We start from the raw sequence: 16,295 nt of genomic DNA, 5'->3' as shown, positions 1-16,295 counted from the left end.
AACACGGTTAAGAGTGGTTTCATGAACAATAACCGCTTTAGGTTCTGGGACCCAGAGTAAACACTGTTAAGGGGTAATTCCCCTTTGACCTCCACTGAGACGGTCATCCTGCAGAAAGGTTACATGATCAAAGAAATCAGAGTAGAGACAAAGGGATGTGGGGTAAACAGACTTAGCTGGGGAAACTTGATTGCTCTTTTACCCTGTGACTTAAAAGTCTAACATCATGAACTGGCTGCCCTCAGCCTGTTCCAGCAAAGCCTTTAGGCTTTCCAAAAGGTATGAGACTATATTCTTCTAACTTTCCCTAATATTTCCCTAATATTTTGCCAGCCACCCCGAGTCAACCCCAACATCCTGTGGCACCACCACAGGAAAGTATGGGGACCACGGGACAATCAGCTGGGCAGAGAAGACAGGACACCCAAGATGGTCAGGAAGAACATGAAAAACCCTGAACCCCAGCTCAGCTGTCAGACCCCAGGGAGCAAGAGAATGACTGAGAACTGTCCCTGTGACCATGGGACTCAGCCCCCACTGAGCAACCAGCACAGCCCTCTCCTTCCAAGAGGCATGAGAGATTTACCGTGCATACCTCCAGGAAAGACAGTTTCCTCTGGGACACCCAGGTCCTAAATATCCATCCTTGGAAGCTGCAGCCAAGTTAGAGGCAATCAGAGAAAGGAAGGGGCCCTCTCACCAGCCAACACTCAGCTCACCCACAGCACAGACGGGCGTCCCTGTGACAGGGACCTGGTGCAGCCCCGGGCCCCTGCACTGAAGGGAAGAGCCAGATCGGGATGAGAGAATGTGCATCCCGACCCAGACCATGGGGACAGCAGGAAGCTGAGGCCCAGGACTGTGCTTGCCCAACCTATAGGGGATGTGTGGGACTATATGTGTCTGTGTGTTTCGTGTGTATGTGTCTGTGTTTCTGCACATAGAGTGTAAAGAGGTGGATGAGAGAATCACTGGTGAAGGAGGCAGAGCAGTTCCCAGGGGTCTGAAACACAGACCAAATGAAAAAGAGAAGGAGGGAAGAGGAGGCAGGACTGAGGGGAGGGGACGAGAGGTGTCCTGGGTACAGACCCCGCCCATGAGCCTGAGAAGTGCTCCTGCCCTGGGAAGAGGCTCCGTGCAGAAGGAGGAAGGACAGCAGAGCTGGCAGCCGTGATCTGAAAGTTTCTGGATCCCAGGCTCATCTCCACAGAGGAGGACACGCAGGCAGCGGAGACCATGCTGGTCCCCTTAGCACCTCCCTGCACACAGCGCATCACCTGGCAGGGGTTCCTGCTCACAGGTGAGGAGTGAACTTCCTGGGAGAGGACAGGAGGAGGAAGTGCAGTTACGGGCTGGGGTCTCCTGGGGAGGACGGGGCTCTGAAACAGAAAGAAGGCTCTGTTGGAGCCTAGACAGGGGGAAATACACCAGAAAAGGATCGGGGTCAAAACAGGAAAATCTCAGTGAACTGGAATTGGTAAGAGGCAGGAAAATCTCAAGTGTTCTGTTTTTCTGGTTAATTATCACTGGCAACAACATTTTGTAAAATGACAGTAACTGTATCAGATGACACTTAAAAACATAAGCAGGGCATGAAACAGAGTCCTGAGCCAAAAACCTCAACAACTGGAAAAGGAAAAAATCACCACCAGGATGTGGAGGGCCCTGGGAATTCTCACATCTACAGGAGTCTGCAGTCTTTCCCGGGTACTAGGGTGCAACCAAGATCACAAAGCATCTGTCCTCATGCAGCTCATGCTCTCATGGGGAGGAAGACAAGCATGCAAAGAGATCTAGAATGTGAGGTCAGGTGTTGACAAGAGCCCTGGAAGGAACAGAGCAGGGAAAGGTCAGAAAGGGAAGACCCAGGGTCTCCGGAGGAGGTGTCAAGAAAGAAGGCTTCTAAGGGTGCCCTGATGTGAACCGGATCGAGGGCAGAGGGGAGGGAGACAGGCAGCCCTTAGGGAAGAGGATTCCAAACAGCAAAAAGGCCAAGGTCAGAAGTGTTGAAGGGATGGGGGTCATGCTGTTGACCTTGACCCAGTAGAACAGTAGGACACACACATACACACAGACACACAGACACACAGACACACACACACACACACACACACACACACACACACATACACGTGGTGTATGTGTGTGCCTCTTCAAGACTGAGGATTGAAGAGACCTTCTGAGGACCCAGAGCCCCATCTCTTCACCCCAGTATATCGGTCTCCATATTGACAGATGCTCTCTCTACCTCCTAGCATCACTTTTAAACTTCTGGAACCCACCTACCACTGCCCAAGTCATGATTGAAGCCCAGCCACACGTTGTTTCAGAGGGGACGGATGTTCTTCTACAAGTCCACAATTTGCCCCAGAATTCTACTGGCTACAGTTGGTACAGAGGGAAAGTGATGGACATCCGCCATTACCTTACAGCATATTTAATAGACACTCAAATAACTCTACCTGGGCCTGCATACAGTGGACGAGAACGAATATTTTCCAATGCTTCTCTGCTGATCCAGAACGTCACCCAGAATGACACAGGATCCTACACCCTACAAGTCACCACGCGAGGTGAAAGGAATAAGGGAGTAACTGGACATTTCACCTTATACCGTGAGTGATTACACATGATCCCCAGGTGGTGTCGGGTCGAGGGGGGTCACTCCTACTTTGCACACACAGGATTGTCAGACCTGGACTGTCTGTGTCCCTCTCTGCATTATGTCCCATGTTGGGGTTTGGACATTTAGCACAGGACACACACACGGGAGACAAACTTCAACAGATCGGAATTCCTTTCCTGCATCCAGACCCTGCAGACATTCACTGCAGAGGAAGGACAGTCTGATAGGGGGGACTCAGAAGGGGATCAGTCTCAGCCAAGCACCTCATGCCCTCTCCATAAACCTGACCCTGAGGAAGGCCCTGGAGAATGGAGTAGGGCTTGGCCTGAGGGGTCCCCTGGGATACTCTCAGAGAAGCTCAGCCCTAGAAGCCCCAACCCCAGACCCCTATCCCAAAATCCTTACTCCAGATAAAGCTGAGGAGCCTGTGCGAGGGCTGGGTTGTGGCTTCCTGGGCAGGGCTTACTGGGAGCAAGGATTTACCAGCTGCCTGAGGACTGTGGCTCCTGGAGCTGCTCACCAGCCAGGGCTCGGCCCTCAGAGTCTCATCTGGGCAAGGACAGAACCTTCTTCACCTCATACTCAGAGTAGAGAGGACAGAAAGACAAGCTTTGTAGGCCATCTGCCAACTACCTTGGGAGGTTTAGGACACTCCATAGAAAGTCCAGTGTCCCCAGAAGCAGAAACAGAAGACAGAAGATGTACCTGGCAGCAGCTTGTGCACAGGAATCTGACCTAAAGGTGCTCTCTCATGGAGGCAAGTCATAGTAAATGCTGTTTGTGAGAACACCTCCTCTGTGCCAAGCGTTAGGTCAGGTGAGTGATTTAAAGTGTATTTACAGATAGCATGAAAAGCCACACACTTTGATGGAGAAAAAGCTTATTTGATGGAGAGAAAACGGAGGCACAGGAAGGCACAGTCACCGAACCAGAGTCACACAAACACCAAGGGCATCAGAGTCCCATGAGGTCTGTCTGCAGCCACAGGCCCATCCTCTCCACCAGAAGGGAGGGCTTCCTGGGGTCTAAGGACCCCACAGTCATTTACTGGCTCAAATCCTTTCTTCTTTGGCATCCACACCTCAGAGAAGTGAGAGCAAATGGACAGCTGATTAGTTTGTACTCCAGAACTCAGTCGCCTGCCTCAACTGTCAGAGTCAGGGCAAAAACTGTCCAGGCCTCCCCCTTAGATCTTAACCTCCATCACTGAATCTAAAATCCTGTGTTTTCCAAAGTGGTGATGTCACTCTCGTGAGAGGATACAGGAGAGGCCTTTGTTTTCTTTCCCCACTCACGCCCTGCACCAGCACAGGCCCAGCGAGAGACACATACTCAGGAGCTGTCACGTCAAAAAAGGAATTGAATGAAGGAATGAATGATCCGTAACCTCTTTAGAGACTGGATCCTGGACGCAGAATCCTAGGAGGTTCCAGCCACACCTCTTCCTTGTCCTTCAGAGGCTGACGCCTATGTTTCATCCCCCCTCTACCTCTTGCCCCTAAAGCCACCCCACCTCGTGTGACTTTGAAGCTCCTTGGCCACTGGAAGGTTTTCAGGGCTCCCTGGTCCTGGACTGTGGCACTGGGGGAACCTGGTCCCTCGGGTCTCTGAGGTCACTGTAGCCCCCTCTGCTCACTGCCATGGGGGTCTCTGGCTCTCTCTGCTCCTGTGTCCCTCATCTTCCTCCCCCTTCATTCTAACTGGCAAGGCGTGTCCTACACAGTTTCCTCCACCTTAGGACTTCTCCAGACATTCCCCCTACCTGGGCTGACGATTCTGTTCCCTTCCCACTCACAGTGTGTCCTGGCACACCTCCCAGGAATTGGGAAAAGCACACAAATCAGCCGGAGTTGCCACTCCTGCCAGGACATCTCAAGCCAATGTCCCCAGGTCACTAAGAGAATGAGCTTCCACTGTGTCCCCATCCAGGGCTCTTTCCCTGTGTGAGGCCGACCTGTGGAAAAGACCATGGGACAGGGATGGGCAGCACCTCCATCCACTCCTGTAACTGCCAGACAAGTTCTTCTGGCCTCCTGCACAAACAATACCAATTTATAGAGATATGATTTGCTGTAAAGAAAGATTATCATTACTTTATGTCTCCCACACAGGAGGACAGAGGTTTATTATTTCTCAAATCAGCCTCCTCACTAGATCAAAAGTTAGAGATGTTCAAGGAATTGGCTGGATGCAGTGGCTCATGCCTGTAATTCCAGCACTTTGGGAGGCTGAGGCGGGCAGATCACAAGGTCAGGAGATCGAGACCATCGTGGCTAACACGGTGATACCCTGTCTCTACAAAAAATACAAAAAATTAGCGGGGCGTAGTGGCACATGCCTGTAGTCCCAGATATTCGGGAGGATGAGGCAGGAGAATCACTTGAATTCGGGAGGCGGAGGATGCAGTGAGCTGAGATTGCACCATTGCACACCAGCCTGGGTGACAGAGCAAGACTCTGTCTCAAGAAAAAAAAAAAAAAAAAAGATTTTCAAGAAGTTTCAGGGACACAAGATTAAAAAATAAGTACTGCTAATAGTTTGGGGATGAAATGATGCAGGTGGGGGGAAATGATCTGTCTTTGTGGAATCTGCCTCTAGGTGGGTGCCACATGACTGGATGAGCCGTTAGTCATGGGTACGGATGATGTCAACTGGTTGCCAGAATGCAAAATCTGAGAAACGTCTCAAAAGACCAATCTCCGCTTCTACAATAGTGATGTTATCTATGGAGCAATTAGTCACACATTTTGTAAACTCCGGGATAATGACATTGGAACAGTAAGGGACTATAGACTGTGCCTACATTTTAGCAGAATTCAGGCTGCTCCTATAATCTTAATCTCATGATCGTTCATTAGCTTTACAAAGGTAGTCTCTGAGCAATAAGGGAATTAGTTTCACGGAGGAAGTTATTATCACTCTTGCTTCAAAGTTAAACCATAAACTAAATTCCGCCCATGGTTAGCCTGGCCTATGCCCAGGAATGAGTGAGGACAGCCAGCCTGAGGCTAGACACCGGATGGAGTCAGCCATCTAGTTTGCTCTCACTGTTGTGACACTCACCAGGATATCACAGGCTGGACAAGCCTGCAGTCCCCAAACCCCATGGGCTCACTTTACCCATGTCACTTGTGATTCCGTCCTCAACCTGCTGTGGAGCTCACATTCTCCAGTCACTTCCTAGAGGCTTCTGGTTTCCTGTCAGGCATATAACAAGCTGGAGATTTGTCATTCGGTTCTAACAGCAAGTAAAACGCTGACAAACTCAAAAATCAACAACTCTTCAAAATCCCTCAGAGATGTGAGGTCTCAGTGCCAACTGACCCACATATTGGACAGAGTGACAGGCAAAGACAGATCAGCAACCTCATCTGAGCAGAAACCCAGGCGCAGAATCCCCAGTGGGAACCAGTGCTGGGGACAGAAAACCTGACCTGTAACTGGTGAGTTGCCAAAGAATCAGCGCAGACAAGACCCACAGGGAAACACTCGAGGGGATGGACCACTTTTGACAACAGGGGCACTTTTTGTGACTCTTAGCTTCTGGAGCTCTACCAGGTTTTTGCAGTGAATATTCACTAAAAATCTCCTCATCCTTTCTGTGTGGGGAGGGTAAAGGAACAACTTGAAGATATGCCAGTGAATTCTATTCTACTTAATAAGACCTGCCTTTAAGAGAAACTATTTTACCACAGCCTGATCAGCTAGGGTTTTGTCAAAGCCTAACTGGACTGGAGAGGAGAAAATATCCAACTCCAAATTCCTCTGGCCATTATGTCTCACCTAAAATGAAGAACAGCCTGAGAGACACTTGTGACATTCACAGCCCAGGGGCACTTCTGACACTCACAGCCCAGGACACAGACCTCATCCATGACCACAGAACCCTTTCCTCTCCACACTCACCACCACATCACTGAATGCCTGCTCTCTCAAGTCCCTTTACCCAGTACATCATGTCTGACTTTCCACAAAACATACAAGACAGACTATGACATATATATATATATATATATATATATATATATATATATATATATGCAATATGAAAGACAGAGCAAGGATCAGAACAGAACACAGATGTGGCAGATATCTTGAAATTATCAGACTGGGAACTTTTTTTTTTTTATATGGAGTTTTTGCTCTTGTTGCCCAGGCTGGAGTGCAGTGGCATGATCTTGGCTCACTGCAACCTCTCCCTCCCGGGTTCAAGCAAATCTCCTGCCTCAGCCTCCCAAGTAGCTGGGATTGCAGGCTCCTGCCACCATGGCTAGCTAATTTTGTATTCTTAGGAGAGACGGGGTTTCTCCATGTCGGTCAAGTAGGTCTCAAACTCCCAACCTCAGGTGATCTGCCTGCGTCAGCCTCCCAAAGTGCTGGGATTACAGATGTGAGCCACTGCAACCACCCCAGACTGAGAATTCAAAAGAAATGTGGTTGAGGATTGTAATTTAAAAAGTAGACACCATGCAGGAACAGATGAATGATGTAAGCAGAGAGATGAATATTCTAAGAAAGAATCAACAGAAATGCTAGAGATGAAAAATACTGTTAGAGAAATGAAGAATGCCTTTGATGGGCTTACTGATAGACTGGGCACAGCTGAGGACAGAATCCCTAGCTGGAGGATGTGTCAATAGAAACGTTCAAAATGGAAACAGGAAAGTTCAAAAGGGAGAGAAAAGAAGCAGAACAACATATTTAACTACATGTTTAATATTTTGCATTGAAAATAGTAATTTTTAAATTTTATTGTTGTGGGTCAACTACCAAGTCTGTAACGTACATGTAAGGGGAATACTGGTGGTTTGGGGGGCCAGTTGGAGGTGACCGGGTGGGTGCTATCTGACGGTTTTACTGTCTGTTCCACATACACCTGTTTCCTCATGGTGATGCCATTTTCATACGTTCTTCATGTGGAAAGACACAAGAGCCACTGGCAGCTCACTTAGACTCTTCCTAATTAACATGAACTGAAACTCTAGTTGTGTTTCCTGTGGTTAAGAGAAAATGAAGAAAGCATTTCACATACCTGTTTTGGGCACCTCCCCATTTTTCCCAACACTGCACAGAAATGAGAAGGAGGGAGCTCTTTCTGTATTTACTAACCTAACACACATCACTTCTCTTAATTTGGCATCATTCCTCCCTTTATGGAATTGACACACCTAAGACTCTCTCTCACCAGTTCTGTCCTTTTTCTGGGACTCTGTACTTAGGGAGTGGCTCATTTTAACTCACCTTCTGCTTCTTCCTTTGAGCAAAGTGTGATCCTGCTGGAATTCACAACACACCTAAACCTTATTTTGGTATCAAGAGAAATACTACTGCCAGCAATTGATCTTAGATGTTTGGACCACCAATAAAAATTTCCACTTATGAAAACATTTTCCTGTTGCCACCAAATATTTTTTGTTACAAGAGTCAGAACATAACATGAGGTCTGCACTCCTGACAACTTTTTACAGTATTACAAATTGAGCATCCAAAATCTAAAAATCCAAAATCTGAAATGCCCCCAAACCCAACACTTCTGACCACTTCTGCAGTGCGAAAAAGAAGTGCTCACTGGGGCATTTTGGATTTCAACTTTTTCAGATTTTGGATGTCAAACCAGTAAGTACACTGCAAATATTCCAAAATCAAACCAAGTTAGAAATCCAAAACACTTCTGGTTTTAGGCTTTCTGCATAAGGAATGCTTTATTCGTATCAACTACAGGCATGAAGCTGTACAGCAGATCTCTAGAACCGCCTCGTCCTGCATAACTGAAACTGCACACCCATTGAACAATGCCCTATTCCCCTGACTCCAGCTCCTGGCAACTACCATTCTATGCTCTGACTCACTCTGGGATCCACTGATATGAGGTCCATAGAGCAGTCAAAATCATGGAATCACAGAGTAGAATGTCTAATGAGACCAAGTATCTGCAAGATTTCTTCCCAAATTTTGGTCTTATGTCCATCAGACACATATGATCCATGAAGTCCAGCTTTCCGGCAGTTCATGCTCCCCCTTCCCACCAGTCAGGTCTGCATTTGCAGACATCCACATGTATTTCTAAAAAGATCCACATGGATCTCACCTTCGCTCTACAAGGAGAAAGAGAACATCATGGACCCACAACAGGGAACATGGTCTTGCTCCAAAGCCACCAGCTCTTGCCTGTCCCCTTCACTCTTTCTAGATCATTCCTTGGACTCTGCTCTATCTTTAGAGTCACTGGCTCAAGTCAGTCACTATGAAACCCCCGGGGAAACTGCCCCACCTTGTGCCTCCACTGCCTGATGGCTGAACTGACCTCCCGGCTTGCCCCTGGCCTCCCCTGTGTTACTTCTGCTGAAGTACCCAGTCCCAGGCCAGGCTGCCCAGTACCCACAGGGTACCCAAAGGACAATGGTAAGTTCCATCATCACCCATCTCTAGGATGTCCTTGGAAAGAGAAGCTGCAGAGAAAACATACCAGGGAAGGGGGGGAAGTAAAACTGAAACTGAAAAGATTCCAGCAGCTGCATGTTCCAGGTGAGGACCACAAGGTGGGCCAGGCAGGCAGCTGGAGAGGGAGGGGCTCAGAGGCGCACCAGGAGCTGTGACTCTTGGTCCTGTGTCTTTCCATGACCCAACAGACCTGCTCTATTCATGCTTGAGAAACTCTGTACTTCTCCCACATAAAGCAGGCAGCCTCATTATCTCTGAGCCCTCAGATTGCCATGCATCTGTCTTGTAACACACACACACCTGCCATGGGCTTTTAAGGACTTCCGTAGGCTGAGAGGTGGGAGATGCCAACTCTCACTGAAAAATGCCTTTGGAGGAATCAAAGGTGCCACACAGGGTAATCTTCTCTCTGTTATCTGCACAGTGGAAACTCCCAAGCCCTCCATTGCCAGCAGCAATTCAAACCCTAGGAAGACTGACACTGTGACCTTAACCTGTGAACCTGAGATTCAGAACGCAAGCTACCTGTGGTGGATGAATGGTCAGAGCCTCCCAATCACTAGCACGTGGGAGCTGTCCAATAACAACAGAACCCTCATTCTATTCAATGTCACGGAGAATGATGCAGGATCCTATGAATGCGAAGTGAGGAACCCAGTGAGGGCCAGCCGCAGTGATCCAGTCACCCTGAATGTCCTCCGTGAGTATCTTCTGTTCCACTGTGGGCCCCGGCTTCCATCCCAGATACACATGGCCAGTGGCCAGGCCTCTCAGGTCCAAGTACAGAGACCTTTACCCCTGGACATCGAAGCAGGCCATGATTTTCTGCCCTGGGCAAACCAGAGTAGGCCTAGCCTCAATCAACAATAGGAAGAAAGGGGCTGCTCCTGTCACGGGAGGCTCAGGGTCCGCAGCTTGTGATGAAAGAAACAGGGGAGTGTCTCAGGCTCCACATCAGTGAACAAGGCAAAGCTCTGCCTGGGACTTCTGTGTTGTGACTGGTTCACATGGTCACTGTGGCCCTTCCACAGATCAGGGGCTTCCTCCACCCCCTGACAATATCACCTGTGGCTTCATTCTCTTTGCTCCAGATGGCCTGGATGCCCCTACCATTTCTTCTTCACGCAACTATCACCATTCAGGGGAAATCCCCAAGGTCTCCTGCCTCACAGACTCTCACCCACAGGAAGAGCATTTTTGGCTGATCGATGGGAAGTTCCAGCAATCAGCACAAGTGTTCTTTATTCCCCAAATCACTAAAACATATAGATGGTCTATAACTGTGTCATCCATAACTCAGACACTGGCAGAACAAATCTCATAATCAAGAGGACCATAGTCCCTGGCAAGTGGATCCCTAGAGCACTGGTAGTGTTTCCCAGTGAGGTCTATCTGGGTATCAGGAAAGAGCCACCTGCCCTCTGCAAAGGGAGAGGGAACATCAAAAACCCATGACAGGGAATGTTTCTACTCCAAAGCCACCAGCTTTTGTCTGTCCACTTCACTCTTTCTAGATGATTCTTTAGACTCTACACTAACAATGAACAATCTGAAAGGAAATTAAGAAAAGAATTTCAATTGACATTAACATCAAAAAGAATAAAATATTTTGGAATAACTTTAACCAGCAATGTCAAAGCATTCTCCTCTGAAAACTACAAAACATTGCTGAAAGAAATTAAAGATGACATCAATAAATGGAAAAAGATTCCATTTGCATGGATTGAAAGACTTAATACTGTTAGGAAGACAGTACTACCCAAAGTGAGCTGCATCTTCAACACAACCCCTACCAGAATCCCAGTAACATTTTTTGCAGAATTAGAAAAATCTGTCCTAAATCTGACCTGACAGGCTCTTATTAATGACTGCCACAACCAAGACACTGAGACAAAGAAGCAACCGTGGTAAGGTGGAAAGTTCTGATGACACAGAAAATAACCATCACCCTTCTCACATCTCAAAACATTCAAAAATATATGAGTGCAGCATGGCCAGTATGGAATTCACCAAAGACTAATCACCAAGCTAGAAACGTGGTGAGGAAAAAAAGAAGGCAGGAATACATCTGACTTGTCACCTCCCACTTTTGCCTACTAATCTGATGCTGAAAAGAAATGCTCACTGGAGCATTTTGGAATTTGAATCTCTCAGATTTGGGACACTAAATCAGTAACTATATTGCAAATATTTCAGAATCACAAAAATGTCAGAAATACAAAACCCTTTTCATCCTCAGTGTTATGCATAAGAAATGCTCAATCTGTGTGAACTATGGGCATCAAGCTGTACAGCAGACCTCTAGAACCTCCCCATCTCCCGTAACTGAAACTGCACACCCACCAATAATTCCCTCTTCTCCCCACTACCAGCTCCTGGCAACCAGCAGTCTCTCCTCTGATTCACTCTGGAATCCACTTATATGAGGTCCCTAGAGTAGTCAAACCCACGGAATCAGACTAGAATGTCCAATGAAAGAAAATATTTGCAAAACTTCTTCCCAAATATCTGTCTCCTATCCATCAAACACACGCGGTCTTTGAGGACCAGATTCCCAGCAGTTCATGCTCCCCATTTCCACCAGTCAGCCTTGCGTTTGCAAATGTCCACGTGTACTGCTAGAAAGATTTCCATGGTTCTCACCTGCCCTCTGCAGAAGGAGAGGAAACTTCAAGAACCCAGGACAGGGAACATGGTTCTGCTCCAAAGCCACCAGCTCTTGCCTGTCCCCTTCACTCTTTCCAGGTCATTCCTTGGACTCTGCTCTATCTTTAGAGGTCACTGGCTCAAATCAGTCACTCTGAAACATCTGAGGAAAACTGCCCCACCTTGTGCCTCCACTGCCTGATGGCTGAACTGACCTCCGGGCTTGACTCTGGTCTTCCCTGGATTATTTCTGCTGAAACATCCATTCCTAGGCCAGGCTGCTCAGTACCTGTAGGGTTTCAGGACAATGGGAAGCCCCATTATTACTCATCTCTAGAATGTTCTTGGAAAGGGAAGCTACAGAGAAAACACATCTAAGGGGGCAAAGTAGGATGGAATTTGGAAGGGACCAAATTGCAAAGCCAGTCAGCTGATTAGGGAAGGATTGGGAGGGGCACCAGCGGCTGTGACTCCCACTCACATGTCTGTTTCATCACCCAACGCTGCTGCTCAGTTCACACCTGAGAAAGCCTGTGCCTCCCTAAGACAGAGCAGGTGGCCTCACAGTCCGGAGCCCTTAGATCATTATACATCTGCCTTGTGACACACATACCTGCCACTGGCTTTCAAGGACTTGGGTGGGCTGAGAGGTGGGAGATGCGACTCTGATTGAAAGATGCCACATGGGGCAATCTTCTCTCTGTTATCTCCACAGCGAAGCTGCCCAAAGCCTCCAACCCCAGCAACAAATTCAATGCCGTGGAACATCAGGATGAGATCAACATAACCTGTACACCTGAAGTTCGATATGCCACCTACGTGTGGTGGGTAAATGGTCAGAGACTCCCGTTCAGTCCCAGGATGCAATGGTCTGATGACAACAGGACCCTCACTCTACGCAGAGTCACGAGAAATGACACAGGATCCTATCAATGTGGAATCCAGACCTCACTGGGTCCCATCCGCGGTTACCCAGTCACCCTAAATGTCCTCTGTGAGTATCTTTTGTTCCTCTGTGGGCCAGGACACCAGCTAAAATCCAAATAGCCAGAGGCCAGGACTCTCAGTCTCTCTCGGGTTCAAGTCCAGACACCTTTACTTCTGGACACCTGAGCTAGCCATGACTTCCTGCCCTGGGAAAACCTGGGTGGGCACAGTCTTGTCCAAGAATATAGGGGGACGGATGCTCTTGTCATGGTAGACTTGGGGTCCACAGCTTGTGATGGGAGAAACAGGTGAATACTTCAGGCTTCGGCTCAGTGAACACAGAGGGGGTTGCTGGGACTTCAGGGTGTGTCTTGGCTCAGAGGAACACTGTATCCCTTTAACTGACCAGGACCATCCTCTTCCCTCAGAGGACATCACCTGTGGCTTTATTCTCTTTGCTCCAGATGGTCCAGACGTCCCCAGGATTTCTCCTTCAGATACCCTTTACCGTCAAGGAGGAAACCTCCACCTCTCCTGCTTCGCGGATTCTAACCCACCGGCAGAGTATCGTTGGATGGTTAATGGGACGTTCCTGCCAGCAGGACAAGACATCTATGTCCCCCAAATCACTACAAGGAATAGCGGGCTCTATGTTTGTTCTGCTCGTAACTCAGTCACTGGCAAGAAAAACTTCGCATTGAAGAAAATCAGAGTCACTGGTAAGTGAATTCCAGCATCATTGGCAGTAGGTTTTTAGATGGAGTCTATCTGGCTTTCAGAGAAAGTCAGGAAAACATTTTTATCCCCAGACTGTGTCCTGTAGGCACAAGCAAATCCTAAATTCTCCTCCTGAATCCTCCTAATTTGTCACTACAGACTCTGTTTTCCTTGTTTTTCTCATTTCTCATGACTGACTTTGTGTCCGGCCTGAGCAATGTAGGGAGGGGGCTTTGTCAGCCCTGAGCCCTACGTGGTGGAAGAGACTTCACAGAGGGACAAGAAGGAGAGTCCTCAAGATCAGTTGCTTCTCGCTGTCACCAACACATCCCTTTCTGTCATGTCTTTGTTTTCTTTTACCTACTGCGTGAGCTTCAAGAAACTTCTGAGGCTTTGAAACAAGCTCATACTTTTCCCCCAAATGAGAGGAGGAAGCCCCTTGGATGAGGGAGGAGCAGCTCAGACTCTGCTCCCTGCTCTGCTCCAGGCTCCTCTGTGACTGGCCCTGCCTGACTGCACCTGGGGTGGGACCCGTGTGTGTGGAGAAAGAGCCCTGGTGGCCTGTTCTCAATTTGGCTAAATCGAGTTGCCAGTTGAAGCCAAGTGTCCCCTGGGTCAGGCTGCAGGGAAATAAGCAGAGAGGAAGCCTCAGGGGAGACTCCTGAGCTGTGCCCTGGCTCTGACGTCAGTGGCTGTATGAGGCTGCGGGCACAGCACATGGGACACAGCACAGAGGACGGTGAGTGACGTACACTTGCAGACATAGAGATTCACCCATGGGGACTCTGCGTGGCAGGGAAAGGGCAGTGCCAAAAAGTGTGTATATATATATTTATAGACTTTATATATACATAAATAGTCTATATAATCTTTATAGTCTATATATATAAGTATATTATGAGTCTATATGTATATCTATATAAACACACATATACACCATATATTGCATATATAGTTTATGTACTATATATACACAATATGCTCTAAGATATATAGTCTATATATATATACCATATACATAGAGTATAGTATATACATAGACTATATATAGACTATAAACTATAGTCTATATCTAGTCTATATATATAATATATAGAGACTATATATACCATATACTATATATGTATACACAAAGGGTTCATCCTCTTTGCACCATGTATCAGAACTGTATTGCTTGTTAAGTAAGATTGAATAACATTCCACTGCATGGATATACCTCATTTTCCGATTCACTTATGTTTTAATGGACTTTTCAGTTCTTTCCACCTGTTGAGTATTGTGAGTAATGCTGCTGTGAACATCAATGTACACATATCTGTTCACATTTCTTTTAATTTTTATAGTGTTTGTCCAGATTGCAATTGCTGGATCACATGGTAATTCTTTGTTTTGGGAAACAGCCCTACCATTTTCCACAGAGGTTTTAACAAGTCACATTCTCAACAGCAATGCACCAGCGTTTCAATTCTTCCACTTACTTAAAAATACTTGTTGTTTGATATTCTTGTGCGCCTTTTATTTTGAATCAAAGCCATCCTAATGTGTGTGGCGTGCAGTATCACCATGGTTTAGATTCACATATCTCTAAGTACGAGTGATGTTGAGCATCTACGCACGTGCTTGCTGGCCATTTGTATATCCTCCCTGGAGAAATCTCTATTTTAGTCCTTTGTTCATATTTCATTGGGTTTTTGGATTTTTTGCTATTGATATGTAGTAGTTCTTCCTATAGTCTGGAAATTGATCCCTTATCAGATATGTAATTTGCAAACAATTTTTCCCATTTCATGGGTTGCCTTTTCACTTTCTCAATAATTTTTTGATATATAAAAGTTTCTAATTTTCATGAGTCCAACTTACCTACTTTATTGCCTCTGTTTTTGCTGTTATAACCAAGAAGTCACTGTGGAATCTAATGTCATGAGTTTTTTCCCTGTATTTTATTCAGTTTTATAGTTTTCGTTCTTCCCTTTCATTCTTTGATCCATTGTGGGATAATTTTTGTATATGGTGCTAGGTAAAGGTTCAGCTCATTTCTATCCATGGATATCCAGCTCTCCCAATATCTTTTGTTAAAAAGACTATTCTTTCCCCAGGGAATGGCTGTGGAATCTTGTCAAAATCATTTGGCCATATATGCAAGCATTTCTTTGTGGGGTCTCTATTCTATTCTGTTAATTTCTGTGTCGTCCTTTATGCCAGTCCCACACTGTATTGACTACTGTGGCTTTGTAGTAAATGTTGAAATCAGGACGTGTGAGCCCTCTAGCTTCATTCTTTTTTTTTTTTTTTTTCAAGATTGTTTGTCTATTTATGGTCTTGAGAGTCAATATGAATCTTAGGAGAGATTTTTCTATTTCTGCAAAAACCGTCACTGGGATTCTGACAGGCATTGCGTTGAGCCTGCAGCTCACTTGGGTAGTGTTGTCCTCCTGACAATATCGAGTCTTCCCATCCATGAAAATGAAACGTCTTTCCATGTATTGATGCCATCTTTGATTTCTTTCAGCACTATTTTGAAGACTTTGGGGTACAATTCTTTCAACATCTGGGTTAAACTTACTCTAAAATATTTATTCTTTTTGATGTTAACATGAATTGAACATTTTTCTTAATTTCCCTTCAGACTGTTAGTGTATAGAAACACAGCTGATGTTTGCCTGATGATTTTGTATGCTGCAACTTTACTGAAATTATTCTAACAGTTTTTTCCTCTTTAGTGTTTTTTACATGTAAGTTCAAGCTATCTGTGAACAGAGATTATTTTACTTTTTCTTCCAAATGTATCTTTATTTTTCTTGACTAATTTCTCTGGCTAGGACTTCCAATACTGTGTGGAATAGAAGTGACAAAAGCATGCACCTGTCTCTTGTTCCTGATCGTATGGGGAAGACTGCCCGCCTTTCTCCATTGACTGTGTCAGCACTGGGCTTTTCCC

General features: G+C 46.4%; 1 protein-coding gene across 1 annotated transcript; it reads left to right on the top strand.

The window, feature by feature from the left end:
- Positions 1-1,084: 1,084 nt before the first annotated feature.
- LOC141579901 (pregnancy-specific beta-1-glycoprotein 8-like) lies at positions 1,085-13,367 on the top strand. The gene is made up of 5 exons (XM_074385622.1): positions 1,085-1,300; positions 2,256-2,615; positions 9,492-9,767; positions 12,429-12,707; positions 13,105-13,367. Exons 1-5 carry the CDS (start codon positions 1,237-1,239, stop codon positions 13,365-13,367), a joined length of 1,242 nt encoding a protein of 413 aa, XP_074241723.1. The 5' UTR covers positions 1,085-1,236.
- The last annotated feature ends 2,928 nt before the right edge of the window (positions 13,368-16,295 follow it).

Source organism: Saimiri boliviensis, chromosome 14 (assembly GCF_048565385.1).
Source record: "Saimiri boliviensis isolate mSaiBol1 chromosome 14, mSaiBol1.pri, whole genome shotgun sequence".
Taxonomy (NCBI): Eukaryota; Metazoa; Chordata; class Mammalia; order Primates; family Cebidae; genus Saimiri; species Saimiri boliviensis.
This window is presented reverse-complemented; position numbering and strand designations above follow the sequence as displayed.